General features: G+C 49.4%; 1 protein-coding gene across 1 annotated transcript in view; it reads left to right on the top strand.

Moving 5' to 3' along the window:
* RPH3AL (rabphilin 3A like (without C2 domains)) overlaps positions 1-27411 on the top strand; it is a 111083-nt gene that overhangs the window by 76873 nt on the left and 6799 nt on the right. Inside the window, 1 exon segment of the mRNA XM_036906226.2 lies at positions 11425-11599. Coding sequence (XP_036762121.2) covers positions 11425-11599 — 175 coding nt within the window.

Below are 27411 nucleotides of genomic sequence, written 5' to 3'. Positions count from 1 at the left end.
TTACAATAGAAACAATGTTTGTTGACTCCCCTTGCCATGAAGGGTGAAGAACTCGTTGCTTTTTTTTCTTCCAGCCACTTTTTGCTTTTTGTTGAGTCAATCTGGAATTCGGAGTCAGATTGTTTTTGTTAACTCATTATTTTATATCTACCTTTTAAGCATCATTCCTTTCACGTTTTTATTATTTTGTGGTTATATTCACATTATTTAGACTGTCTGTAATTTATTTCACCCACCACTGGTGAATCTTCTGGTCCCCCATCCATGAGTCCCCCATCCTGGAGCTTTTTGTTTTAATTCATTTAATGAATTGAACTGTACTTCTGAGCGATTTTTTAAGACGACTGACTACATCTCTGTTTTCTATTGTTGCTGATACAATTGAGCCACAGTACCTTCTTGGGATAAGAATGACAGCCATTTCCAGGTAACAGAGGCAGGCGGAGGTGCCATCCTAGCATTTCAAACGGCATCTTCTACCTGGGCTGCCTCTGTGTGGTTACAGATGTGCGAAACAGGCCTTGGGACCTGCTTCCTACCCCACTCACTCTTCACGCTGAACATATATGGTCGAATCCATGCCACAGCCGCAAACACTGTAAATTCTGACTCCCATCCTACTTGAGTACAGGGGCCAGTTAATCCTGCTGTTAGCCGAAACTTTAAGGTAGGATGGTCACAACTGGTGTGCGGGACAGATAGCATTTCCAGCACAGACAAAAACTAAAAGCAAATGTGGATGTTACAGTAGTACATCTCCTGTTAGCTTGCTTTTGTGTCAGCTTGTCACCCTTGGCAGTACTCATGGCTTGTCCTACCTAGCTTGTCACCACGGAAACCTGGTCAGAGGGCACTGCCCAGCAGGCTTTGAAAGCAGCGTCCCTTCCAGCCAACACCACAATGCCCTAGACCCTTTCTGTTTTCCAAGGGATCCAGCTCTGCCTGCCTTTATGCTGGAAGCCCTGGTTCCCTTTGAAAAACCATCCAGGTTTTTCTCATTGTCAAGATTCTGACTTCTGAAGGTTCGATGGGTACAGTGACACCCAAGGGGGAGCTTGTCTTTAGGGCCGAACTTTCAGTGTTATGAACTCATGCTGGTATTTTCAAATTAACCATAACTTAACTAAGTCTCCCCTATCTTGCTCCACTACAAAAATTGTAATTACTGTTTTCCTTTCCTGAAAAGCTACCAGCTTTTCCCCCTTAAGTCACATCCAGATTCAATCTACCAGCCATAGACTGTCCCATGTGTCAACCTGCCAAGCAGCCCAGGGATTTAATAACATCACCATCCAATTATCAATCTGTTATACTTCAGCTTTAATCAAAGTAATACACGCATGTGGTTTGAAAAAAATTCAATTGTATGGAAGAGGTTTGCTGGAAAACAGCGGTTGCCTGCCCAGCTGCTCCCTCGCCCCGCCCGCCCCATGCAGACCACGTGCCTTAGCTCCTGTGCTGGCTCCTGCCCTGACTTTTTTGATTTATCAGCTTTAGATAGTCTCTGTGGAGTCCATGCTCTTAAAAATGAGGAGCTAGCTAGCTTAGATGACTCAGCTTTCCCTCCCCTCCTAATTTTTGATACTTTTGTTCTTTTTAGCTTTTTGATTAAATTTGTAGCTTCATTCTTCCATCAGCTATAACATTCACACCCCAGCTCCCTCTGTGTTAGTTGTGGGTATGAATATGAATGCCTCTGTTCTTCCCTTCCCTATCTTCACCTCCCTCCTTTTCTAGATTATACCTTTAATAATAGATTGCCAGAATTGTACCTTTTTATTGTTCTTTGGCCATAATTAATTCTCCCATGCCTTGCGATTTGTGTCTGGATCTTAATTTATAAAGGATTGAGTGACAAGGAGAGGCCAATGTCATTGAAAGAAGACTTTATTGCTTACAGTTCCCAAGAGAAAGGGGCGTGCCATGCCATGCAGGGTCACATGGGAAAGACCAGATTCCATCAGGAGGAAGAGAGGAGTGAAGTAAAAGCATGGGATTTCTTTGGGAAAGGCCGGGCAGGGTAACTGTCCTAGGACTGGCTAGTTTGAATAGTTCCAGCAGGTGCTGGGGCATAAGGACTGTCCCTAGTTGTTTGGTTCCCAGGATTGATTCAGGGAAGGAGACTATTCGTGTGGTGTGTGAAAAGTTAATAAAGGAGGTAGTTGGAGGTGTGGAGTAGGGATTGGTTGGAGGGTTTGTCATACGACTTTCTAACACCTGCAAAAGCTGCATCACAGAGGGGATGTAAATAATTTTGGCCATGAGTTGACCCTGTGATTAATGGATGCCAGGCAAAGTCTAAGAAAACACAGAATACTTTGTCTTTAGGTTAGTTCTAAGAATTGGAAATTAATAACTAGCATTTAATTTAGCAAACATATATATAACTTTGTAAGAGGATTAAGAGAGCAGGTTCCAGAGTTAGGCTGCCTGGGTTCCAGTGTTTGTTCCATTCTTCCCTGTTTGTGTCACATGTTCTCTCTGTGCCTGGTTTCCTCATCTGTAAAATAGAGCTGATAATAGTACCTACCTCACAGGATTTTTGTAAGGGTTAAATAAGCTATATAGAAAATTCTTGGAATGGTGCCTGACACAAAATGCTCAGTAATTATTAGGCATTTAATTTTTTTCTTATTCTATAAACATTAAACCCCTTAGGTTTAAATGGTTATGTGAAGATCACATTTTGATAACTACCTCGACCCTTGGACCACCAAAAGGTTCTTAGTATGATCAAATGTTTTTAACTCTTAATTTCTTAAAACCATGTCATGTCTTAATTTACCCTAATATTTGGAACCATAACTTTCTGATAGGGTTTTTAGTTTGACCTTTTTTCTCGTTGACAAAAGAAAATGAAACTTCATGTACTTTTAGGCAGCTTCTTGCCGCTTTTTACCTGCTATTGTGCAGAGCCCTCTCTTTTCCTGTCAGGAACCTTTGAGACCCTTGCCCAGCTCTAGGCTGTACTAGTTTACTGAACGCTGTCTTCAAGGATTTCTCTTAAACTCACCTCCTGAACTGGAGACACTGTCTCCAGGATCCTATGTCTTCTTTATTGCTTTTTGCCTGTGTTTTTCTGGAGCCCATCCTTAAGTAACTTCTTAAGAAGGGAATATACAAGGAAAACTGGAGTCCTTGCAAGTCTAAAATATCTCTATTCTTCCTTCATGGGTTTTTTTACCCCTGCCTTCATGTTTGATTGATAGTTTGACTGATAGAATTCTAGATGCACAGTCTTTGAGTATCCAGTGTTGCTGATTAGTCTGATGCTATTCTAATTTTCTTGCATGGGCCCTATTTTGCTTTATGGAAGTTTCTAGGATCTTCTTTTTATTATTATAACTAAGTGGTTTTATGAGATGTGTCAATCTCTTTTCTACTTTTCATTTTTCCTGCCTTACAGTCAGTCAAAACCTTTTAATCTGAAGACTGTTGTCCTTTAGTTCCAGGAAATTTTTTTCTGCTTCCCTCTTTCTGGAGCATCTTATTAGGAATTTGACTGCTCAAGTTGAGCATTTTTGCTTCATAATTTCTTTCACATTTTTCCATTCCTTCATCTTTATGTTTTACTTTCTTTCCAAATTTCCTGATTTTTTTCTTCCAGCCTTTATATTTTAATATTTCTGCATTGAATTTTTAATTTTGAGGAGGCTTTCAAAAGATTCTCCAACTGTTCCTTTTCATAGCATGTCGTTCTTGTTTGATGAATGAACCTATATATTTTAAGTCCCTGAGTTTAGCTTTCCTACTTTACTCAATTAGCAATGTATCTGATTGTTGCTTTTTTTAAGAAGTGCCTGAACAGAGGATGGATGTGCTACCAGAGGTGTGGAGGCTTAAAACAGTAATCGTTTGTTTGCCCACTATTCTGCAGTCTACGCTGGGCCCAGCAGGGTGTTTCTTTGGCTCGTCTCTCCCGGGGTCATTCATGGGCTGCAGTTGTCTGACAGGTGGACTGGGGTGGAGTCCAAGAAGGCTCACTCCTCTGCAGTCACGCTGGCTGCTAGCTGGGGGTGGCTCGGTTCTCCTAGCGTGGCCCCGTCCTCCAGCACATTGGACCTGACTCTCTCACCTGATGGCAGCAGTGTTCCAAGTAGGGAGAAAGGAAGCTGCCAGGCCTCTGAGGCCTTGTCAGAAGTCACATGTTACTTCTGCCACATTTTGTTGATCAAAGCAAGCCAGAATCCTAGACCGGATTCAGGGGTTGGGAAATAAGACTCCATCTCTTAATAGGAGGAGAGGAAAATTAATTTGGAACCATTTTATCTACTACAACCTCCCAGGCAGTTTCTCGCTCTGTCTGAGTCAACTTGGGCTGCCATAAAATACTATAGGCAGGGGCTTAAGCAGCAGTAGCTTATTTCTCACAGTTCTGGAGGCTGGGAGTCCAAGATCTAGGTACTGGCACATCTGGTTTCCAGCAAGGGCTGTCTTCCCAGCATGCAGATGGCCACCATCTCATGGTGTCCTCCCATGTGAGGAGAGAGAAGCAAGCTTCTCTTTTTATAAGGACATTAATCCCATCATGGGGGCCCCACCCTTATAACCTCATCTAAAGCAATTTACCTCCCCAGAGCCCCATTTCCAAATACCATCACATTGGGGGGTGGGGCTTCAACATATGAATTGGGAGATGGGGTCCATACAGTTCAGTCCATAGCATCCTCCAGGAAGCAGTGTTTCTCTTTAGTAACCTGAGTTTTGTAAAGCCTTGAGATTCGGACATGTGTCTAGTAGTCTCAGCCGACATACTTGTTAGGTGTCCAGCATGTGCTGGGTGCCCTGGGCAGCTCCTGCTGTCATGGAGCATTTGATTCATTGCAGGGAATGGACATGTAAATAGGCAGTCATAACAGTGTGTATGCATTTCAGTGGGCAACCTGCACTATTCTGTGGAAGCTTCTAGATAAAAGTAATCTGGAGGCAAAAGACAGCTTGGGGTCAGGGAGTGAGAGTGGCCTTGTCTGGCTGATCGCAAGTGTGGGATCAGGAGGAGGGGAGAAATGAGGCTGTGGGGAGGCAGGGGCTGGCAGAGTTCTGGCTGGCTGTGGCGTGGAGCTTGGCTTGCCTGTTAGAGTCGCTGGGTGGCCAGTACTGTGTATGTGTGTGTGTGGTGGCCAGGACAGCAATACCTCTCTGCTATGGTGGGTTGACCCTTTAAGAGACCCTTTTTTAAATGACCAAAGTGTAAACAAGAAGCCTTCTCTATAACAGGCCATTCCCTCAGGCTTTTCAAGACTGGGCCAGCTTGGAGCTTGTTAAGCCGTCATAGCATGGTCTCCCTGAAGACAGAGTCCCACATTCTGTCCCCTGGAGACAACTCCTTTGCTTTGCCTTCTTTGTTCATTCAGTCAGCAACGCTCCTGCCACATGCACAAGCTCCTTTCTGGGGCCTGGGAGTGCTGGGGTGGCCCATGATGTGCTCACAGCTTCCCAGCAGCAGCACAGAAGGCCTCGCAGCACAGAAAACACAGAGGGGCAGAGGCACTGGTTCTGCAAGAGGCAGCACGGATGGCTTCCGAGGGGAAGGGCCACTGCTTGATGGAGACAAGCATGAAGGGCACTGGAGGTGGAAGGCCCAGCAAGGGCGCACCGTACCCCTGCTGTGACCCATGGGGTGAGGGGCAGGGTGTGGGCGCCTCCCCTGAGTTCATGCAGGTGTGCTCCTGAGGTGCGCTGGAGGCATGGAGAGGTGGTAACGCATGGAAGGGGCGGAGTCAGAGGGCTTGGGTTGGCCCTCCCCCAGCCTCCCCTGGCCGGTCCCCTAGGCTTCCTCTTCTCTGCAGTGGGGCCTGGCAATTACCACCTTCTCCAGCCACAGCCACTTAGGAAATGCCAATGATTAGCGATTGTTATCATGGTAATTAAAACTCCCTGGGAACAGTTTGGCTAATATCCGTCAGTATCTGCAGTCAGGTTGGCAGTGAGCTGAAATCGGAATGAAAACCTCAGAGCAGAGCACAAGTCGGTGCCGCAGGGAGGATTTAATGCCGCCGGCCACCCCCAGCAAGTGCCACGGTGGCTGTGCCGGTCTTTTCTCATTAAATGGCATTTTCAAGGCTGGCTGCTTTGCTGGCCTTATCACAGCAAACCATACGTGGGGAGTGCAGTGGGGCTTTGCAGAATAGCACAGCTTCTCCAGAAAGTGAAGGTTTTCCCATCTGGGGCCCTCAACAGTGTGGGAATGGGAGTTAATTCCCACGAAGGGCTTTTCCTGCTGTTCTTGGGGAGGGGTTTGGGGTGATGCCAGACAGTGGATGATGGGCCTGGATGCAGAGAGCAGAAATTGTGTGATTAAGAGCTACTGTTGTGTTTTCCCGGGTGGGGGTGGGCAGTGAGGCAAGAGAAGGGCTGAGGATGTGCACGGATTGGCAGGGGGAGAGGAGGGTTGGCAGCTCAGAGTTCAGCCCAGCCAGGATCCCTCACACCTCGCCTCGCTGGTCCTGCTTTCCCATGCGGAAGGCATTTTCCAGAATTCTCAGTGTTGGGTATGCCTCCACCCGAGTGTGCCCTCCATACTGGTGGTGCATATGTGTGCTGCATTCCCCCTCCGGGCCTCAGGAATTCCTGCTCCTCCAGCTGCTCCAGGACCATCGGCCACCCTGGTCTGGTCTGGTCTCTGCCCACTGCAGGCTTTCCAGCTGGACTGCAGAGCCAACACGGGAGAAGCAGACAGACCTCCCCCCACCCACTGCAATGGACTCACATGGGATGACTGACCCACTGGGTGTCGTGGACCTGCCCGCTGGACCCTGGGGGGCACTGCAGGCCTGGCAGACCCATGTAGTCATTGCCCTTGCTGAGCATAAATATCAGGGTGAGTTGTATGAAGCTGAGCGGGGGATTTATAGGTCAAAAATGAATACCAAAAAAAGATTGACTAGCAGCAGCTTCATACAGTTCAGTCCAATACTTTGGATCCTGTGCTTTTTATCCTGTTTTCCAAAAGCACTTTACTGATCGGTGTTTTTTAAGTGGGGGGTAAGGGAGGAGACAGGTCATTACAACAGGAGATGAGGCTGAGGGTGTGAGGCCTGGTGACTGATATGCCAGGGGAGGCAGGGGCGGCTGGGGCTGTGGGTCTCTGTGGTGCTCCAGGGGGAGCTGCCTTGTGCTCTGGAGTTCACAGTCAGGAAGGTTCAGTGGAGCTTGCTCTGCCCCAGTGTGACCTGCTGGGTGCTTCCTCTTTATTCCTCATTAATCTGAAACAGTAAATCCATTTGATTAATTACAAGAACTTGGGTAAAACCCGGAGGCCACTTCTCTTTGAAGGTGACAGACTTTTGGATTGGGACAGTTCCAGCAAACTACCTACAGCTGCCAATTCAGCCATTCAACCAGTGTTTTTTGAGCACTTACTATGTATCAGGTGTGGACTAGTAGTTTCAAGATACAGTGGTGAGCAAAGTGCTCCACCCCACCCCACCCCCCTGGATACTGGAGCCTAGTGGGAGAGTCCAGTAAAAAGGACCAGTCAAAATGTGGACAGCAGCCAGTGCCCATGAACTGACAAATGGATAGATAAAATGCAGTGTATACCTGCAATAGAATACTACACAGCCTCAAAAAGGAAGGAGATTCTGACACACGTTGCAACATGGATGAACCTGGAGAACATTATGCTAAGTGAAAAAATCCAGTCATAAAAAGAAAAATACTGTACGATTCCAATCATATGAGGTACCTAGAGTAATCAGATTCTTTCCAAGTCCGATTGTCAGAAAGCAGAATGGGGGTTGTCAGCGGTTGCCAAGAAAGGGGAATAAGGAGTTATTTAATGGGTGCAGAGTTTCCATTTTACAAGATAAGGAATGTTCTGGAGATGGACAGCACAGCAGTGTGAATGCACATACCACTCCTAACCTGTGCACTTAGAAATGGTTAAGGTGGTAAATTTCATGTTCCTGTATTTGCCACAATAAAATAAAAAAGAAATACTTACGGGCCGGAACTCTGGTCCCAGCTCCACACAGGAGGCCGTAGGATGAGGACGCGGGGCAGGCATGATGGACCCGGCCCTGTGGAATCCCCAGATGCGGCTCCATAGCGTCTCTTGGTATCTCGCTGAAGGCCATGCAACCGGAAAGTGTGAGCCACACGCTGAGTCACCTCAGGGCTGTCCTGCCACTGCCCTTCAAACAGGGTCCAGTGTGAGGAGCACATGCTCTCCACCCAAGAAGGCAGGCCCTGGGGGTGGTAGCAGGGCCCGCGTCTGCCCCCCTGTGATGGCTAGTTCTGGTGACCTCAGGACCTGACATGCATCTCCCCTAAGCCCACCACTCCATGGGAACTGCTCCTGAAGTCCCCAGACCAGACCCCAGGTCCATCAAGAACACCATCACAAGGTGGCTGCTTAGCCCCACCTGGGGCTCTCTCTATGTGGTAATGTTATGAGTGACCTATAGTTTCTTCATTTTACTTTTTTGTTACTGCCCTAGTTTTGTATACTATGTATGTAATTCTCTTCTCCAGAAAAAAAAAAAGACAAAGCAGACCCAGGAATTCCACTTCTAGGAATTTACCCTAAGAATGCAGCAGCCCAGTTTTAAAAAGATGCACCCCTATGTTTATTGCAGCACTATTTACAATAGCCAAGAAATGGAAGCAACCTAAGTGTCCATCAGTAGATGAATGGATAAAGAAGATGTGGTACATATACACAATGGAATATTATTCAGCCATAAGAAGTAAACAAATCCTACCATTTGCAGCAACATGGATGGAGCTAGAGGGTATTATGCTCAGTGAAATAAGCCAGGTGGAGAAAGACAAGTACCAAATGATTTCACTCATATGTGGAGTATAAGAATGAAGGAAAAACTGAAGGAACAAAACAGCAGCAGAATCACAGAACCCAAGAATGGACTAACAGTTACCAAAGGGAAAGGAACTGGGGAGGATGGGTGGGAAGGGAGGGATGGGGGAGGGGGAGAAGAAAGGGGGCATTACGATTAGCATGTATAATGTTGAGGGGAGGCACGGGGAGGGCTGTACAACACAGAGAAGACAAGCGGTGACTCTGTAGCATCTTACTACGCTGATGGACAGTGACTGTAATGGGGTTTGTGGGGGGGACTTGGTGAAGTGGGCAGTCTAGTAAATATAATGTTCCCCATATATTGTAGATTAAGGATACCAAAATAAAAATATTAAATTAAATTTTTAAAAAAACAGGAGCTCAAATTCCAGCTCCCTGGCAAATTACTTGACCTTCACAAGTCTTAGTTTCCTCATCTATAAGCTGTATGAACTATCCTGGTACACTTAGGGTGGCTGTGAAGATTCTTTGTGCCAGCAAATGGTAACAAATGCTTAAAAGAAGTTAATAAATGTTGGCTATTATTGTAAAAAAAAAAAAAAACAAAAGACAAAGCGGTTTCCACGGTAGGGCTGGGGCAGCAGTGTGGTACAGGTCCTGAGCCCACCCAGGCCCCGCCTTTCAAGGGCTTGCTTCGTTTGGGCCCAAGGCCCAGCCCGTGGGAGGAGGCGGGAGGCTCACACCTGGAGGGGCGGCACTGATGGCTGCTCAGGCTTTCTCTTAGCAGAGGGAGCTGAGTGAGCCCTCACCTGCCTGCCATGGCCCCTTGGGCTCGGACACCTGTTCTCAGGAGCCAGTGCAGCAGCCCTGCAGGGACAGGTGGCCTTGGTGGCTGCTGCTTTTGTTTGTTTCCTCTCCCTGGACGGCCCTGCCCTGCCCTCTAGGCATTCCATCTGCAGGGCACTCAGAGTCCATGATGACGCCTGAGCCTGACGGGCTGGGGGGTGATTCACCACTCAGCCACACCTTAGTGAGCATCTGCTTTGTATCAGTGGACTGTTGAATGAGCCTCTGGGGCCTCCAGTGTGGACTAGAGGCCAAGAGAATCGTGGACTAGCCTTGGGCAAGTTGCTTGTCAGAGCCTCAGTTTCCCCATCTGGAAAGTAGGGGTAATGATAGAGCTTCCTGAAAGGGCTGTTATCACTAGATGCCTGTGGGAATGTGAGAGGAGACTTTAATTTTCCACTCTGTGAATTTTAGCCTAAGTATATGCACTACCAATTCAAATATAGATAAATATATAGATAATAGATAGAAGGGCCATGAGAGGGTCAGAAGGAGTTTTATAAAGGGGGCTTCACAAATCATCCACCCCACCAGATGGGTTCTGTGTTATTCAAGAGCCACACAAAAGCAGGCCCTTCTGCAAAAAGTAGCTGGGAGGAAGGGGTGAGTGATTCATGCCAGGGACAGAGTTCATACTTGGTGGTCCCATGCCTGGCACTCAAGCCTAGAGAAGCAACTGCTGTCTGCTTAGAGAAGTAGATGCACATCACTCAGGGAGTCAGTGCTGTACAGTGAAGCAGTGAGCTTTGCAGACCCATTACTAGGGTTAGTTTCTCTAGGAAAACCTGCTGGATAGATCCCAAGTGGGAAGCACTTTTGAGGAAATCTGCACACATTGACATATTAAAGGCACTGAGAAGTCCTGCAGTAATTTAGCTTGGTTTAACTTTGTGCTTCCCAATGTACATGATGAGGAACCTTTTTTTTCCATTTTTGGCCTGGCCCGTGTTAACATTCCACAGAACTAATGTAGTGCAGATGGAGTTTGGGGATTGGGAAGTGCTGTCCTGGACAGAACCAAGTCAGCCTCTGGCCTTCTGATTTTACATTCTCCCTTTTGGGTAGGGACTTGGCCCACTGGTTGTAAAGCTGCCCACACTTGTCAGATGAGAGGAGGATGACAGTGGCAATCATGAGTTTCGTGTCTGTAGAGTGGCTGCTGGGTGCCCAGCACTGGGCAGCAGGGCCTTACATTCATTTGAGAGTCTGGTCCTCGTGGCCACCCTGTGAGGTGGGCGCTGTTTGTACATTCCACCTGCTGGTGAGACACTGAGGACTAGGAGCGGCTGTGTCTCGGTCCCGCAGCTGCTGGGTGACAGATCCAGGATTCAAGCCCAGGATGTCTGCTCTGAACCACAAAACCTTGCTCTTCTCTGGAAAGGTCACATCATTCCTCCACACACTCCCACTTCTCTTTCTAAATACTCAGTGTATTTCCTTCATCAGAAAGAGATTACAGAGCATTTGGGGTGTTTTGAAGTAGGCATTAGAGTCCAGGAACCGTATCTCAAGTCACTGCTCTGAATTCTAATCTGTGGATTTCTGAGGTCCGGGTCTCCTCTGTGTCTGCTGCAGAGATGAAGCTCTCCGATTCTGTGCCAGGGCCCAGAGGCTCTTCCTCCAGCCTCTTGTCACTCTGCCCCAGAGTCCGGAGGGAAGGGCAAGCAGGTGACATCCATGGAGCACCTTCTTGATGCCCACGGTGCTGAGTACTTCCCACCTTCCCACCAGAAGAGGAGGCTGGGTGTGCATGGGAGCACGGTATAGGGAGGGCCGCTCTGCATCCTGTGCTCTAAGCAGGTATCTCCCTCACCCAGGTCTGGAAGAGGTCGGGGGCCTGGTTCTACAAAGGGCTCCCCAAGTACATCCTGCCCCTGAAGACCCCTGGCCTGGCTGATGACCCCCACTTCCGGCCTTTGCCAGTGGAGCCAGCCCAGCAAGAGCCCAGAAGCACTGAGATCAGTCGAGTCTACACGTGGGCCCGAGGGAGAGGTAAGCCCTTTTTGCCCCCTCAAGGAATAGCAACCAATGTTCAGGTCTTCAGCCAGTGAGGCCGTGCCATGGGCACCAGGCCAGGCCCTGCCACACCCCCACATGGCTTATGCTGGAGCTTCATCCCTCCCTCTGCTGTCAGCTCCCCACCTGCACCCACGTGGGCAGCCCGACTTCAGCACAGTGATTACTTGCACCAGGATGAGTCCATGGGGGGCCATTTAACAAAAAAAAAGCACTACTTTGGGAGCAGGAATGCTGTGAGCTCAGTGGATCTTTGCAGAAATTAAGATCTTTTTTTTCTTGTTGCATAAGTAAAGCATGTTTATTATACAATTTTTGCAAAGTCTGAAAATACATCTTCCTGAGGCAGGCCTGTGCCATCTCTTCTCCGTGCTTGTCCTGCATCTCAGTAAGGAAGGACCCCTGGCTTCCTTGGCCTAAAGAGCAAAGTGACTTTGTGCCCAGGGCCCCTTGGTGTTTGTGGTGGCTGCACTGATGAGGGCATGTCCCGGGGGCAGCCACCAGGGGGGCCCTGCCCCACTGGAATGGTGACAGTTCCTGGGTGGCAGGTGGTTCTACCCAGCTTGCATGGTGCTTTCATGTTCACGATTTTATTTTCAAAGTTTCTGGTCTCACAACAGGCTCCAGAAGGAGACAGAACAGTGTTTGGTAGCCCCATTTTATAGAAGAGTAGTCTGAGGCCCAGAGAAGAGGAGGGACTTACTCAGCTAGTATGTGGGGCCAGAAGGCAGGGTCGTGCCCTCTGGCCTCTGGCCTTGTCTGCCCTGCAGTGCCCAAGTTTCAGCCCGAGACTCAGGGACCGAGTCCTAAATGAGACAAAGCAGCCAGAGCCATGAGGGGCTCCTCCTGACACCGGGGGCAGCGGGCATGGCACCTAGCTGCTTCGGAGGGGCTCTTGAACATCTCCATCTTTGGCTATGACCTGGCATCTATCTTTATATCTATTATTGGGGCTTTTTTTTCTTGTTGCAAAAGTAAAACATGTTTATTATACAATTTTGGAGGTTGTCAAGCAATATAATTTAGAAGGTAAGTCCCTGTAGGTCAGCCCTTCCAGCTGTAACCATGTTAATGGCCTGGCGTCCACTCCCTGGCTGTCCTTTCCTCAGCAGTGGGCTCTTTCTGCAGCGGCCTCCTTGCTGATTCTCCTGGGCTGCGTTTGCACTTCCTCCTGCTCTCAGGCCAGAGAAGCCACCTGGGACAAGGGGCAGGGAAGGTGGAGGCAGGGCAGGCAGCCCCAGGAGCAGGCCCAGGTGGGACTGGCCTGAGGGGGGCCCTGTGGCTCAGCAGCCCCCTGCGGGAGCCAGCAGAAACCTGTTGGGGAAATGGCTCCCTTTCCCAGTCGGTCCCTTTTCCGCCCTCAGAGCTAGGCATTCTCCTGCTACAGCTCTGTCAGGTTGTGTCCGTGTCCCTCAGACTGAGGGAGGGGACATGGCCATGGAAACAGAATCTGGTGGGCACTGGTGGGTTTAGAATGTTGCACATACACACACGCACACACACACCAGGGAGGGCCACAGCCTCTGCCTCCTCAGCCACACTGACAAAGATGGCCTTTTAATTATGTGGATGAGGAGGCCAGCGGCCCACACACTTGCAGTCAGCCCTGCCCATTAGCTGAGTTTGCAGTGAGGTCAGGTGGGCCCTGCGGAGGTCCCTCCTGTGAACACCGTCTCCCTCTGCAGCCCACATGGGAAGCCTCCCAGGCTCCCAGAGCACAAAGCAACCAGGCCCTGTGCCAGACACACTGCAGCCCTGTGATAACCCACATGTTAGGGCCAAGCATGTGGAGGTAGCCCAGTCAATGACTATGTGTGCCACCCATGAGGGACAGGACCGTGAGGGCTGGTGGCCCCAGGTTGGTGGTGGAGGGCCACTCACCCAGAAGTGGGGGGTTTCCAGGGTGTGTGGGGTGCATGGGGCAGGCAGGACTGAAGTTGGGGAAACCCACAGTCATGGAGGAAGGGATCAGAGCTGGTGGAGGAGGCGCTGCAGGGGAGGCAGGAGGCATGCAGAGGTTCCGTGCCCAGGAGCTGAAGTGCTGAGGGTTTGCATGGCGGAGCTCAGGAGAGCCACAAGCAGGCAGCTGTTCCTGAACTGCTTCCAAGCCTGATCCTCGGTGGCTGTGGTTGTCCTCTCTGATTAGTCCGTGCAGAAGCCTGGGTCTGTGCTTTCTGATCGAGTTTGGGTCACCTGTCCGTCCCCGACTTGGCCATGTACTCACAGAGGCACTCGGTGGCTGTGGGATACTTTGTGGGAGACCAGAGGCCTGGGCCAGCCAGACCCATCCTTCCAGCCTGTCCTGAGCCTGGGGCAAGGGGGGCCTCCAGGGGGGCAGCCCTGGGCTAGCTTCTGTGGCTTCTTGATGGTCTGCCTGGCCTCACCCTCATGTCTGAGGCAGCCCCGAGGGAAGGCAGCCCCATGCCTGCCTCTGGGAAGCTCCCCAAGCTGCCAGGAGCTGCTGCCTTGGGCCCGACTCCTTCTCAGGTTCCTCCTGGCAGCAGGCAGCCCGAGTGGGCAGCCTTGGGAGGCCGGTACTGAGACATCACTGGGCCTTTCCAGACCGCTGCCAGTTGTGGAACCCATTGGTGTCTTTCCAACCCCAGGAAGGGCCTCAGCTCTCCACCCACTGCCCCACCGTCAGTAGTGCCCAGGGCTGGCAGCTGGCTGGGGGCAGAGCTGCAGTTTGTGGTCAGAGCCTGTCTGGTAAGCTGGCCCTCATAGCACCCCATTCAGCCGAAACTGAGATCGGGGCCAGGTGGAAACCCACACTGGGGTGTGGGCTTCCCACTGGGAGCTGCCTGGGGGCAGGGCTGCATCCATCCTGAACAAGGTCAGATCCTCAGCTTGTAGCACCAGAGAGGCCGGGGATAATTGCTTCTTAGATGAATGAGTGAATGAGCCATCCACCTGATCCAGGCTGTTTGAAGGACATATGGAGGGATGTTCACTGGGGTGGGGTCTGCAGGCTCCCCTGGCTCAGAGGTCTGTGGGGCAGCCCCAGGAGACACCACCCCACTCACAGGGGAGGCTCTCCTCCCAGGCTCCTGCCTCTGGGGACCCCAGGGCAGCATCCACCCCTGCCTCACAGGCCCTGCCCCTGGCGTGAGAGCTGATCCTGGTACCTGCATACCCTCTGACCCTCTTCCCCACCCCGGTTCCTCCATCTCTCTCCCTCCCTCCTCCCTGCCTCTCTCACTTTCCCCTCCCATCCACCGCCCTCTCCCCTTCTCCCTCCCCTCCCTCCCCCCATCTTCCCCACCCCCATGCCTCCTGGGATGACAGGGAAGGAGAGGTACTCCATATACACAGGCTGTGAACTTTTCAATCCCCAAAGCAACCAAGTGAAATGTACTGGTATTTATAAGGCAGATTCTTTTTGTTCCTCCTTTAAATTTTATTTGTTAATTTTTAATGACATAGGAATACATAATATCTTTTAATAAGTTGAACTATTCAAAAGCATATGAAAAATTAAAATCTCTTCTGCTTGCCATCATATCCAAACCCCTTTCTCCCTGTTCTTACAAACATGTATTTGATATTGGGTTATTTTGTTTGTTTTTTGCTTTTGTTTGAACAACAAAAATAAGCTTTTACCCATAAGTCTGCACGTTGCTTTCTTTACTTAAAAGAATATCATGGGCATCCCCCCAGAACAATAGATACCGATTTTGCTTTATTCTTTTTAGTGGCTGAATAAAATACTATCATATTGTGATTTCATTATTCACCTATTGATGGACATTCAAACTGTTTCAGGTCTCTCTTCACTGTAAACAATACTGAAAAGTTCTTATATGCCTATGATGCTTTTATTTCCGTGGAGGAGGCTTCCAAAACTGGAGTTGTATGGTTTAAATTTCAGTAGACATTGCCAAGTAATATCCCAAGTATGCTTTAGCCATTTACGCTTGTCTGCTTGCTTGCCATGAATATTACTGGCGTTCATCATTTTGGCCAGTGTGCTAGATGGGAAATATTTTATTATTTTAGTCTGCACATTTGAATGTCTCTTCCTATCTTCATTATTTATTGATTATTTAGGTTTCCTCTTTTAAAGACTGCCTGTTTAAATCCACTGCTCATGTTTTATTAAGTTTTTTATTTTCTCTTCCTGATTTGTAGGTTCTCCTTACGTGTTAGGGATGTTAATTGGGTTGCAAATAGTTTTCTCCGTGACTTTACATTTTGTTTGACTTTAGTCTTTACTTGCAGTATTTTGCCGCTCAGAAACAATTTATTTTAGTTTTTGTGAAGTCAGGTATGTCTTTTCCTTCATGGCTTCTACATTTCCTCTCTTGCTTCGAAGTATCTTCCTCCCCAAGGTTAAAGAAAAATCAGCTACATAAAAGATTTAATATGAGAATTAAAGAAAATTACTTAAACATGGTAAAATGTCCAAAAAAGAAAAAAATCTGACACCAAATACCATATTAGCTAATAAAGCACTGAAGCCGTGTTCTATGCAAGTGCAGCTCTATTAACACCATAATTCAACACTATTTTATAGTGTTTAACTAAGGTAATAAGGCATGAAAGTAAAATAACTTGTTACTATTGGAAAATGAAGAAATTATCTTATTTGCCAATGACACGATTTTATACCAAAAGAAACTAAGAATGTCTACTAAAACAACCCCCTAGGATTAATAAGAGAATTTGGGAAGTGACAGGATACAAAGGAAATCAATAGTTTATACCCCAAAAGTCAATAATTTTATTCTATGTTGACTAATTAGAAGTAGAAATGGGGAAATCCATTCATAATTGCAATAAAAACTATCAAATGCCTAGAAACAAATTTTAAAAGAGCATTATGGGTCCAACATGAAAATTATAGAATCTTATCAAAGGACAAAAAGTAAGACAAGAACAGAGGAGACAAGAATCTTGGTCCCACCAAGTGGGTAAGTGTAATAATTCCTGTCTGATCACCAATGGAGTTTATAGGGAGGAATGGACTCACATATTTCCATTATCCAATGAATAAGCAAAATATGATGTAATCATGCAATGGAATATTATTAAGCTGTAGAAAAGAATGAAGTATTCTTACATCTTACAACCTGGATGAACCTTGAAAATCTTATGCTAAGTGAAAGAAGTCAGGCACAAATGAGCACAGAGTATACGATTCCATTCATATGAGATGCCCAGGACAGGCAAATCCCTAGAGACTGTAGATCAGTGATTGCCAGGGTCTGGCAGGGACAGGGCGATGGGGAGGAACTGCTGACGGGTGAAAGAGTTTCTTTTAGCAGAGATGAAAATGTTGTGGAATTAGATAGTGGTGATGGCTGCACGACCTGGTGATATACTAAAAATCACTGAGTTATGTACTTGCAAAAGGTGAATTTAATGGGATATGAATTGTTTCAATAAAATGCTTCATAAGGAGGTTGGAGAATGGTTTAACAGAATGATTTTTTAAAAGAATAGCCAGGGTATTAGGAAGAGCTGCCGGACCAAATCTTAAAGCTTACTATAGAGTTACTACAATCAATAGAAACAGTATACTATGAGTAGCATATTTATTTTAGGATAAATAAACTGTTAAGTGGAACAAAATAGAGAGATAATAGACTTAAGAATGTATGGAAGCTCAACAGAGGTAGCTTTTCAATTCAGTGGGAAAATAGCAGGTTTATTTAACAACTAGAGTTAGCATAATTAGATTTCCACCCCATTCCGTGTGTATTCAGAAACACACTGCAGATAAAGTTCTCAATGTTAAAAATAGCACAGTGAGTGTATTAGAGAAAGATTAGAAGTATTTCTGCTTCTGTGCTATCTCAGATTGCTGGCAGCACGCTGGCACCTACAGGACAGGTGGGCTGGTCACTGAGTTTGCTCCTGTTTCCCTCCTCTGGACTCGGTGTTGATTTTGGCCAAGGATTCACCTGCCAGCCCCTTGGTGAGCCCCCTACAAGCTTTCTAAGAGCAGGACATTGGTTCTTACCCCCCGAATGGGTGGGGAACAGTGTGACCTGAGTTCCTCCTAGTGACTGGACCTCATTCTGTCCTGCCTGTCTCTGGGGAGAGGTCCCCACCCCCAACCCGATTGATCTAGACAGATCATGTGCTCCACGCTACCCTTCCCTGTCAGATTGCTCCGCGTTTATGGCAGCAAGAAATAAAGTCAGCTTTTGTGCATTTCTAGGCCTCTTTGTTCTGAGAAATAATGAGGTATAAATGATGGAATCAGCTGCTGGCCCTTGGTCTTAATCCCTTTAGAGCTGGGCCCACCTGTTCTGCAGGCTTCTTTCCTTTGAACTGGATTCCCACCCTTGATCTATGTACAGACATATTTTCCAGGAGGTAGGGGTATGGAATACCATATTAATCTGGCATATTTGGTTAATACAAGCTTACTTTTTTTCTCATATACTAGAAAGCTTAGAGGAAGACAGCTACAGCTTTGGTTCAGTGGCTCAGTAATGTCAGGACAGACATCTTTATAATTCTTGCTGTGTTACAATATGGTTGCTGCAGTTCCAGCCATCACCGTAAAGTAAGGAAGAAAGATGAAAAAGGAGGCTGGAATATCAAACCTTTGGCTTCTGCAGCCTTGCATTATAATAGAAGCAAGTGAGGAGGGGGCTGGTACTTGTGCTGGATAAGCCTAATTCCCTATGAGAGCTGAATGTATCTGTGCATGGAAATTATTCTGAGTGTATTTTGTGCTTCTTTTTTTTCTTTCATGTGTTCATTTTTGGCCATTTCAGCCCTCTTCGTGGTATGATCTATTTATTTTGTTGTTGTTGTTATCATTAATATACACTTACATGAGCAACATTGTAGTTACTAGACTCCCCCCATTATCAAATCCCCCCCACATACCCCATTACAGTCACTGTCCATCAGTGTAGTAAGATGCTATAGAGTCACTACTTGTCTTCTCTGTGCTGTACTGCCTTCCCCTGTTTTGTGCTTCTTTACCTCCAATGCCAAGGCTATGCAACATGATGGGGACTCTTATTTTCATGAGCCCTCAGTGCTCCGACTAGAGGCAACACTGCCCTGGGTCTCCTCTGTGGTTGGTCTGCCCCACCGTTTCCAGCCTTGGCTGAGCTCCTGAAACTGGCGGCATGAAGCCCCCAAGTATAGAGGCCATACAGTGTTCAGAGGCTTTGAAGGATGTGTGTACGTGTCTCAGCTGGAAGCCAGACCAGGCTTCCTAGGACACGGACACCTGGGTCAGCGAGGCTTTGCTGTGTTCACCTCTCCCGGGAATCTGGCAGGGGAGGGACCCCACTGTCACTGCTCTGTGACCTGGCCTGACTGGGGAGGCCTTTCCACTTCACCTTCCGCCACCCTGAAAAGCCCCACTCGGAATGCAAACACCCATTTCCTCCCTACGTCCATCCCCTCAGTGATGGCAGAAAAATCTTACCAGGCCAAGGCACTGGCAGGTGCCAGGTGCTTCCCCCAGCCCAGGGCAAGTGCCCTTCCCCATCTCCTCTGAGACCTGGGTCACGGCTCCTCCCCAGGACCCTCCACAGGCATCCTGCTGCCCTGGCCCTCTGTCATCCCCCTGAGCAGAGCACAGGCTTCCTGCTTGGATTTGAACAGAATTGCAACCTGGTTCACTGCAAGGTCTGTTCAGGAAAGTACTTCGAGGTTTTGAATTTGTTGGGTAGTTTTTAAGAAAAGCAGGAGTTTCATTATCATTTCATTGGTTCGCTGAATTTTTTTTTAAATCTTGAACTGTAGTTCTGCTTGCAATCCAGTGAATCAAGCCTCAAGTTTGTTTGAGTCTGGTTCAGCTCAGGTTCAAAGGTTCACCGGGGGCCACCTTGACCCTGAGCATAGGTGCCAGGCCATGCCAGCATCTCCCGTCTCCTGGAGAAGCCGGGTCTTGGGTGCCACACTGGCCTCAGCCAGGGCTCCGTGGCCCACAGCCATTCTCTCAGCTAATGCTCAGGACAGCTGTGGGGAAGCTTTGGCCTGCAGCACTGACTCCTCATGTTGGATGCGGAGGGGGGAGTCTGCCCAAGGTCATGTAGGCCGCAGCCAAGAGGGCCTGGGACCCAGGCTTTGAATCCCAGCCCGTACTCCTCCCCTCTGAGTGCAGGACAGAGTAAAGCTGTTGCCCAGTCACCACACGTGCTGGCTTTCCCCTGTCGGACTTGGTCACGGGAGTTTTGGTTGCCGAAAACGGCAACCACTAGGGCTGGCTCAAGTAAGCAGGTTGCTGCCAGGCTGCTGAGGAAGGCCTCCCAGAAGGAGAGGTGGGAGGAAGGCTGGCAAGGCCTGTGGGGGTGGAGGAAGATGGCAGCACCACCTTTGGCTTCCCAGGGAACCCGGATGAGCTCCGTCCTCCACCTCTGCCTGCTCAGCACCTGGCACTCATCTCACGTCTGCAAGCCCTTCAGTCTCAGCATCTGGCCCCCTTCTCAGGACCCCATGTCCAAGTCCACACTCAGGGAGGAAATGATTGGCCCAAGTCATTTCTGCTCAGGCTGCCCTATTTGCATCTAGCCTGTACGCCATCAGACATGATAGGTGGTATGACCAGCTAGGGTTGCTTTCCCCAAAAGCAGACCTGGGACACAGCTGGAGGCAGTTTGGGTTTCTTGTTCAGTAACCACTGAACCACAGAATTGGGTGTTTTGTATCTGACTAGGTAGTGAGCTTGCTGTCACTGGAAGCATTCAAGCAGTGGCTGGATAGTATAGTAGGGGCATTATGGTTCAGACACTGGGAGAAACTCACTATGGGCTTCCTCCTGTGTATCTGGAGTTATGCCCCAGTGTTGTGACCAGGGCTGAGGGGTCGAGGATCCATTCTATGGCCCAAGATCACTAAAGCCACATGGCCCATGAAAGCTTTGAACCTAGATCTGTCTCATTAGCACAGAACTGCAGCCAACTGAGCTAATAAGCAGTTCCATGGCAGCCGTTTTTCCATCAAACGCATATGCTATTTCCTGACTTCTTAACGCAGCATGCTATTTATACCAATAGATCCATTCATTCTTAATGAGCCACGGTTGTGGATTGTAAAAGGTTTATTTTCATACAGGATTGCTCACTGCCCAGAGCCAGCTGTTGCTATGCCATCTTCCTTCTTCCCCTGTTCCTGAGAAATTAGCATTTGGAAGCTCCTCCAAGGGCTCAGCTGCCCTCTCCCACCGCCCCAACCCCCGCTTTCCCCCAGTGTTTCCCCAGCAGACCCTGGACTTGCAATTTCCATCACGTCAGCCTGGAACTGGCACATGAACTCCCTGCAGCCTGCAGAGCAGCTGGGAGAGTATGTTGTGTGCAGGGCCGGGCTGGCTGGGGCTTGGAGAAGGAGGCAGAGCAGAGCAGGAGGGCTTCCATGTTGGGAGGTGGGATACCATCTGTCCTTGGAGGGTTGGGCATTTGTCGGTGTTATAGGTTGCAAACTGGTAGAGCAGTGACTCTATCTAGCTTATTGCTTTAAACACTAACAGCTTTTTTAAATGTAGAGCATTCTCATTAAAAAGAATATGGAATTCTGGCTTGTTATTTGGAAATCAGGTCTGCCAATACTGCCCCTCCCTGGAAAAATGGAACAGGCTAAGCAGCAGCCTCCCTCTTCATACAAGGCTTGCAGTGTCTGATTTGCCACTGTCCCCACCTTCCCTATTGTCTCTGATACTCTGATCATCACTGTTGCAGACTTATTAAGAAGAAAGTGAAATAGTTCTTGTTTCACATCCCTATGAAAAGAGAGAGAATAGGAGTTAGAGTAACAGGGCCACCTGTTGCAAGAAAAGTAAGCACACTTCTCTGTGGGAAGGATTCTCATACCCAGCCCACCCCACCCACTGGCCCTTCACCTGCCAGTGGAGGGCAGGAGCCTGACCACATCACATCTGTGTGTTCCTGCTCCTGATTCCAACCCCACAAACCCTGCCCACACTGGCTCTGCACCTCCTGTGGGAGTGACCCACCACCATCACCTCCAGGCCTCACCCATAAGGACTCAGTGTGTCAGGCCTTGCAAAGCTCATGTTTTTGTTTTTGTTTTTGGTATCATTAATCTACAATTACATGAGGAACATTATGTTTACTGGGCTCCCCCCTTCACCAAGTCCCCCACACAGACCCCATTACAGTCACTGCCCATCAGCGTAGTAGGATACTATAGAGTCACTACTTGTCTTCTCTGTGTTGCACAGCCCTTCCCGTGCCTCCCCCCACATTATACATGCTAATCATAATGCCCCCTTTCTTTTCCCCCTCCCCCATCCCTCCCTTCCCACCCATCCTCCCCAGTCCCTTTCCCTTTGGTAACTGTTAGTCCATTCTTGGGTTCTGTGATTCTGCTGCTGTTTTGTTCCTTCAGTTTTTTCTTTGTTCTTATGCTCCACATATGAGTGAAATCATTTGGCACTTGTCTTTCTCCACCTGGCTTATTTCACTGAGCATAATACCCTCTAGCTCCATCCATGTTATTGCAAATGGTAGGATTTGTGTTCTTCTTATGGCTGAATAATATTCCATTGTGTATATGTACCACATCTTCTTTATCCATTCATCTACTGATGGACACTTAGGTTGCTTCCATTTCTTGGCTATTATAAATAGTGCTGCGATAAACATAGGGGTGCATCTGTCTTTTTCAAACTAGGCTGCTGTATTCTAGCTCGTGTGTTTTAATGGGGGACCCTGAGTAGGGAAACTTCAGTTTGGGGACATTCTTCCTCCTCTCTGGGCCTTGGTTTCCTCATGAGGAGGTTGGAGATAAGGGAGCTGCGACAGCAAATCCGTTCTTGTCCAGCTTTCCCATCTCATAGTTTCAAACTCAAGAGAATGAAACTTTGTGGCCGCATTTCTGGCAGGTGGTACAGCAGCTCCCAGACCGCACACTGAGGCTGTCTTCTCCTCAAGGCCGGCCCTAGCCCGCCCCTTACCTTGCACTGTGAGCGTGGTCAGTGCTTGCTAAGTGCTTATGAAGTAACTGAACCTTCCTTTCAAAGTTCTGTCCCCAGGATCGTCTCTTATGCTTAATTATCACCTTCTCTGACTCCTTTCATTTTGCTCCCTACATGGGTTCTAGAGTCCTGGGGAGCTAGAAGTACACGTTTGTTTTTTTTTAATGTAAAGATAATAGAGACCCCCAAATACACACTCACAGGAGCCAGGAAGGACTGTTAGAGAGGAAGCGGGAGAGGCTGTCTCTGAACCATCCGGGAAGGGTGCTGAGTGTCCAGTGCGGCACCCTGGAAACCAGTGACTCGGGTCTTCATGGTGTAGGTCTGCTATTTGGGCCCAGAAAATAAATTTTAAGAAGTCATAGTCAGCCCCATCTATGGCTCCCACCAGCCATTTGGGGAATTGAATGCCATCCATCTCCGCAAAGGCAGGAGAAGGGCATGGGATGGTGCTGAGTTACCCGAGCCCACTGGAGCCCCACTGGGGCGAATACTGAGGGTCAGTCATTGGTATTCTCACGTGGGCACCATCCTTCCAGACCCACTAAGGGCCTGGGTGCCAGTTGCTGTAACATCTGTGAGGCTGGAAGAGGCAGGTCTCGGCCTCAGTGCAGAGTGGCCTGGTAAAAATGGCGACAACAGCAGCTGCCATGGGCCACGTGGTTCTCCCTGCAGGCTGTGCCAGGCGCCATGCAGTCATGTGTGATCCCCCACAACCTGTAGAGGAAGAACTATGTTGCCCCATTTTATAGAAAAGAAAACTAAAGTAGGGGAGGTCTGATAACTTACATTATAATCTCCATGTGGACAGAAAGAGAAATCCCTGTGACATTCAGGAAATTCTGCCCTTTCCCTAAATCTCAGGAAAATAGAGGCCTGGCTATGTCTTGTGTGACTGTTTTACAAGAGAAGCCCGTGCATACTAATTTGTCTTGACCTTCAGAGCCCTTGGTGAAGCCAGACTCCAGCTCAGTGCTGGGTGTGTGCATGGAGGGGCCACCCCCAGACCAGAAGCCCTGGGTTTCAGGGAGCTGCCTCTGCACCCAGCAGCCTTCCTGCTTGTCCTGGGCATCCTCACTGGCTTGGGGATGGATTTCCCAAGGGTGGAAGGCCCTCATTAGCGACACAGGGAGTTCAGGGGTGCAGCTGTCACTTCTAATTCACCCAAACTCGGTGACAGCCTTAGCTGATCGGATGATTCCAGCTGTAAGGTGAGGTCTTGGGACTCCTTGTCCCAGTCTGAGCTGAAATAAGAAGGCAGGGCCCAGTCCCCAGCCAGCCACTGGCTTCAGCTCAGCAGACATTTGCAGAACTCCCACCATGTGCCAGGCCTGTGTAGTAAAGCACACCTCACTCCAGCCACTCACCTGTGTCACCATGTGAACCTACAACTTAATTCTGCCCACTAGGTTTCTCAGCCTTGGAGACCTGGGTGAAGCGAGCAAATCTGGGCTTGCCTGCGCTGGCTGGCTCCAATAAAGCCCTAGGAGATAACAATGCCTGCTTCACTCAGCAGCTCTATCCCAGGGCCTTCTGTCCATCACGGGGGGAAAGGTGGGCCTCATGGATGGGGCTAAGCTGATTTCCCACTGGGACTCCGGGAACTGCAGCAGAGGCTGGGATTCTGTATGCCGGGCTTCTCCATACAGGAAGGAAAGGCTGGGCACCCTGCCCCCCTCAGTTGCCTCTGGGATCCACATGGGGTCCAGACGAAACTGATAGCTAGTCCCCACACGCAAACTCTGAGCACAGACCCCATGGGCCTGCGCAGGGGCTGAGATTCCAGCCTGGGTGAGAAACCTGAGGGACAAGCCCTGAAGGAATGTCAGAGAGGCCTGGGAAAGAGAGACAGAGACAGAGAGAGGGGAGCCTGGGGCTGAGAGAGACGCTCGAAAACTGAGAGAGGAACCAAGAGACGAACCCAAGCAGACTCAGCATACAGAGAGACAGAGAGGGAGGAAGAGAAAGACCAGAGATGCCAAGGCAGAGAGGCACAAAGAGACAAAGTCTAGTCAAAGGCCAGAGACACAGAGACAGAAAGACAGGCGAGAGCAGGAGGCGCACGTTGCACCCCAGCAAAGGAGTAGGCAGCAGGCATGCACTCCCTTCGTGTCATCTCTGCCAGAAATCAGAAGCCATGATCTGCCAGAGGGAAGTAGTGCAGAGCACACCCAAGCCAGATGAGCCCCTTTCCCCTAAGCGCCTGAGCCTGGAGCCTTTCTCTTGACTCAGTGGGGTTGTCCTGGCCCCAGAGGAACCCACTGCCTGGCCTTTGCCTTTCCTGTTCTCTGTTAGGGATTCCTGGCGGGTCCTGGCCCCAGCATTTCTAGAGGCTAAGTCATGCCCATCTTCAAATTCCACCTCTTCCAGGAAGCCCTCCCTGACTTCCCCTCTCCTCGAACACTCTCTGCCTCTCATTCTATCTGGAGCTCCTCCAGCAAGGGCAGGACCACAGGATTTCAATGCTGGCGACCACATCACTATTGATTTGAGGATTCATCTTCATTATCTGGTGCCTCCTTTCTCTCTATGAGCCTGAAGGAGGGAGTTAACTAAAATCAATGCTGAATAAATAAACAAGCACAAGAAACCCTCCACTCCCCAACTCTCAATTCCCAACCCGGTCAGCTGTCCCTGCTGATGTCCCTAGGGGCACCCCGAAAGGGGGACCAAGGTGGGAGGGCTCCCCAGGTACCACACCCTCATCCTACCCGCTGAGGCGGTCCTGGGCCACAGCTGAGGAACCGAGACCCAGGGTGGTCAGGGAGATGGCAGGTGAAGGTCTCCTAGATCATAGGGCAGTGGGACCCCTACCTGCAAGCCTTGGGGCCACCGTTAGCCTTGTCCGGGCCCTGGAGGGAGTCTCCAAAACAAAGGAAGAGCTGCTTCCCCCTGCTGGGCCTGCCTCAGGTTTGGAAAAAGAGCAGCTCTGTGTGAACCGAGCCCCACCACCCCCAGGGCCCACTCATGCCGTGGCCATGGCAACCAGCTCCGGAGCCCCTCCCCCATCAGTCTGTCCCTGGCTCAGGCTGAGGCCACCAGCGGCCTAGCTCATCCCACTTGAATGCCCTCTAAGGGAGGCTGTGGGGAGGCACCGGCGGGGTGGAAAGCCCAGCCCTTCTGGAGATGGAGCTGGCTTGCCACCGCCTTCCCAGCCACCATCCCGTCCTGCTGTCTCTGTACAGTGCTGTGTCCTCTCCTGGGGAGGTTTTTTCAGAAAGCAGTCAACAAGTATTTACTGATTGCCTGCTTGGCCCAAAGCCCAGTGCTGGGGGCCCAGGGAACGAGCAGACACGGATTAGGACATGGCCCTGCCCACAAGTGGTCCTGGTACAGTTGGGGAGGTAAAGGCAGGCATTTGTAGGAAAAGAAATACAGTGTCGGATGGTATCGGAGAGGGCTGGAAGAGCTGCCTCAGCAGACGTAGGGAGGGTGAGGAGAGCTGTCTTCTATCCTGCCTTCCCCCGGGCTAGAAAGTCTTTGCAATAGAGGCACAATTTGGATGGGTGCCTAGAGGAGAGATTGGAATCTGATTTTTAAAAATATTCATAGGCTCGTGTAGCTTTTTTGATTTGCAATGCCTTTGTTCTACTTGATCTTGTTTCACTGGTAGTTGTTATTGTCTCCATTTACAGGTGAGAAGATTGAGGTTTAGAGAGAGACAGGTATTTGCCCAGGAGGTCCAAGGCAGACCCGTAAGTCAGCCCTAGATGTCGGGAGTGAACCAGAAGTCTCTCTCAGCCACATTGCAGCCCCTGCTCATGACGGGGAAAGGCCCCAGAGAGGAACCCAGAAAGGGCATGTTGGGGGGACAGAGGGGAACTGGCCTGCCTAGAGAGGAGGGCTCCTGAGGGAGCAGGGCCCGTAGGGTGAATCCAGACCAAGGGGCCCTGCATGCTTGGTTAGGAGGAAAGAGCAGATGTTCCAGCCATAAACAGGCCTGGGTTCAAATCCCAGCTCAGCAGCCAAATGGCCTCTGAAGGCACCTGGTGCCTTCAATGTCCAATGAAGCACAATGCGGGAATCCAGGCTTCCTTGGAAAAGACAAGTCCAGCCCAGTGAGGTTGGCCTGGACACTGAATATGGTCACTGCAGAGGCCAGCTCTGTGCTCGGTGGTGTGGGCCATGAGTTAAGGACGCCTCCCTCAAATAAAACAGCTCCTGTTCAGCAAGCCCCGACCATGTACCAGACACTGCCTGCGCTACCTCCATTAATGCTCACAACCCAGAAAGGGACCTGTCATCCCCCCATATCTTAGGCAGGCCTGTTAAGCACAGAGAGGTGAAAAAACCAGCCTGAAGTCACACAGCTGGGAAGTGGCAGAGCCAGGACACAGTCTGTCTGTCTGACTCAGAGCCACCCCACACCTCCCTCCTGCTGCCACCAAATGGAGCCCCAGACTTGGGAGGCATCTCAGTGGGATTTCAGGCTGCGGGCCTGGCCCCCGGCAGTCTCACCTGTCCCAGTGGGGACAGCTCTGTGACTCCTCTCCGCAGCCGGGTGGGCTGCGTAAGGCTAAATGAGGATGTTTATGCATTCCCAGGGCCTTATCATCTTTCCTTTACGTTAAGAATTTTTTTGTTGTTTAGTATGCAAAATTTTCCACCATCTGCTTTGCCTTGGCAGAATGTTTGCTGAAAATATCTCTCTTCCTCTCTAATTCCCATAATTTCTGGGGGCTTTGGGAGCCTCCAAGCAGAGCAGCAGCAGCTCACAAGTGCCTCCCAAGCTTGCAGGCTGCTGGCTATCCTTGTGCCAGGCAGGCAGATGTTGTCTGGCTCAGAAGTTGCATCTCCCCGCCTCCTAACCAGAGAGGGGTACTGGGGGTCTCACTATTGATGGAACGAAGCTGACCTGAAGCTGAATCCTAGGATTCAGACC

The sequence above is a fragment of the Manis pentadactyla genome, chromosome 4, assembly GCF_030020395.1.
Source record: "Manis pentadactyla isolate mManPen7 chromosome 4, mManPen7.hap1, whole genome shotgun sequence".
NCBI classification, from domain to species: Eukaryota; Metazoa; Chordata; class Mammalia; order Pholidota; family Manidae; genus Manis; species Manis pentadactyla.
Note: the sequence above shows the minus strand (reverse complement) of the source record. Positions and strands in the feature narration are given on the sequence as shown.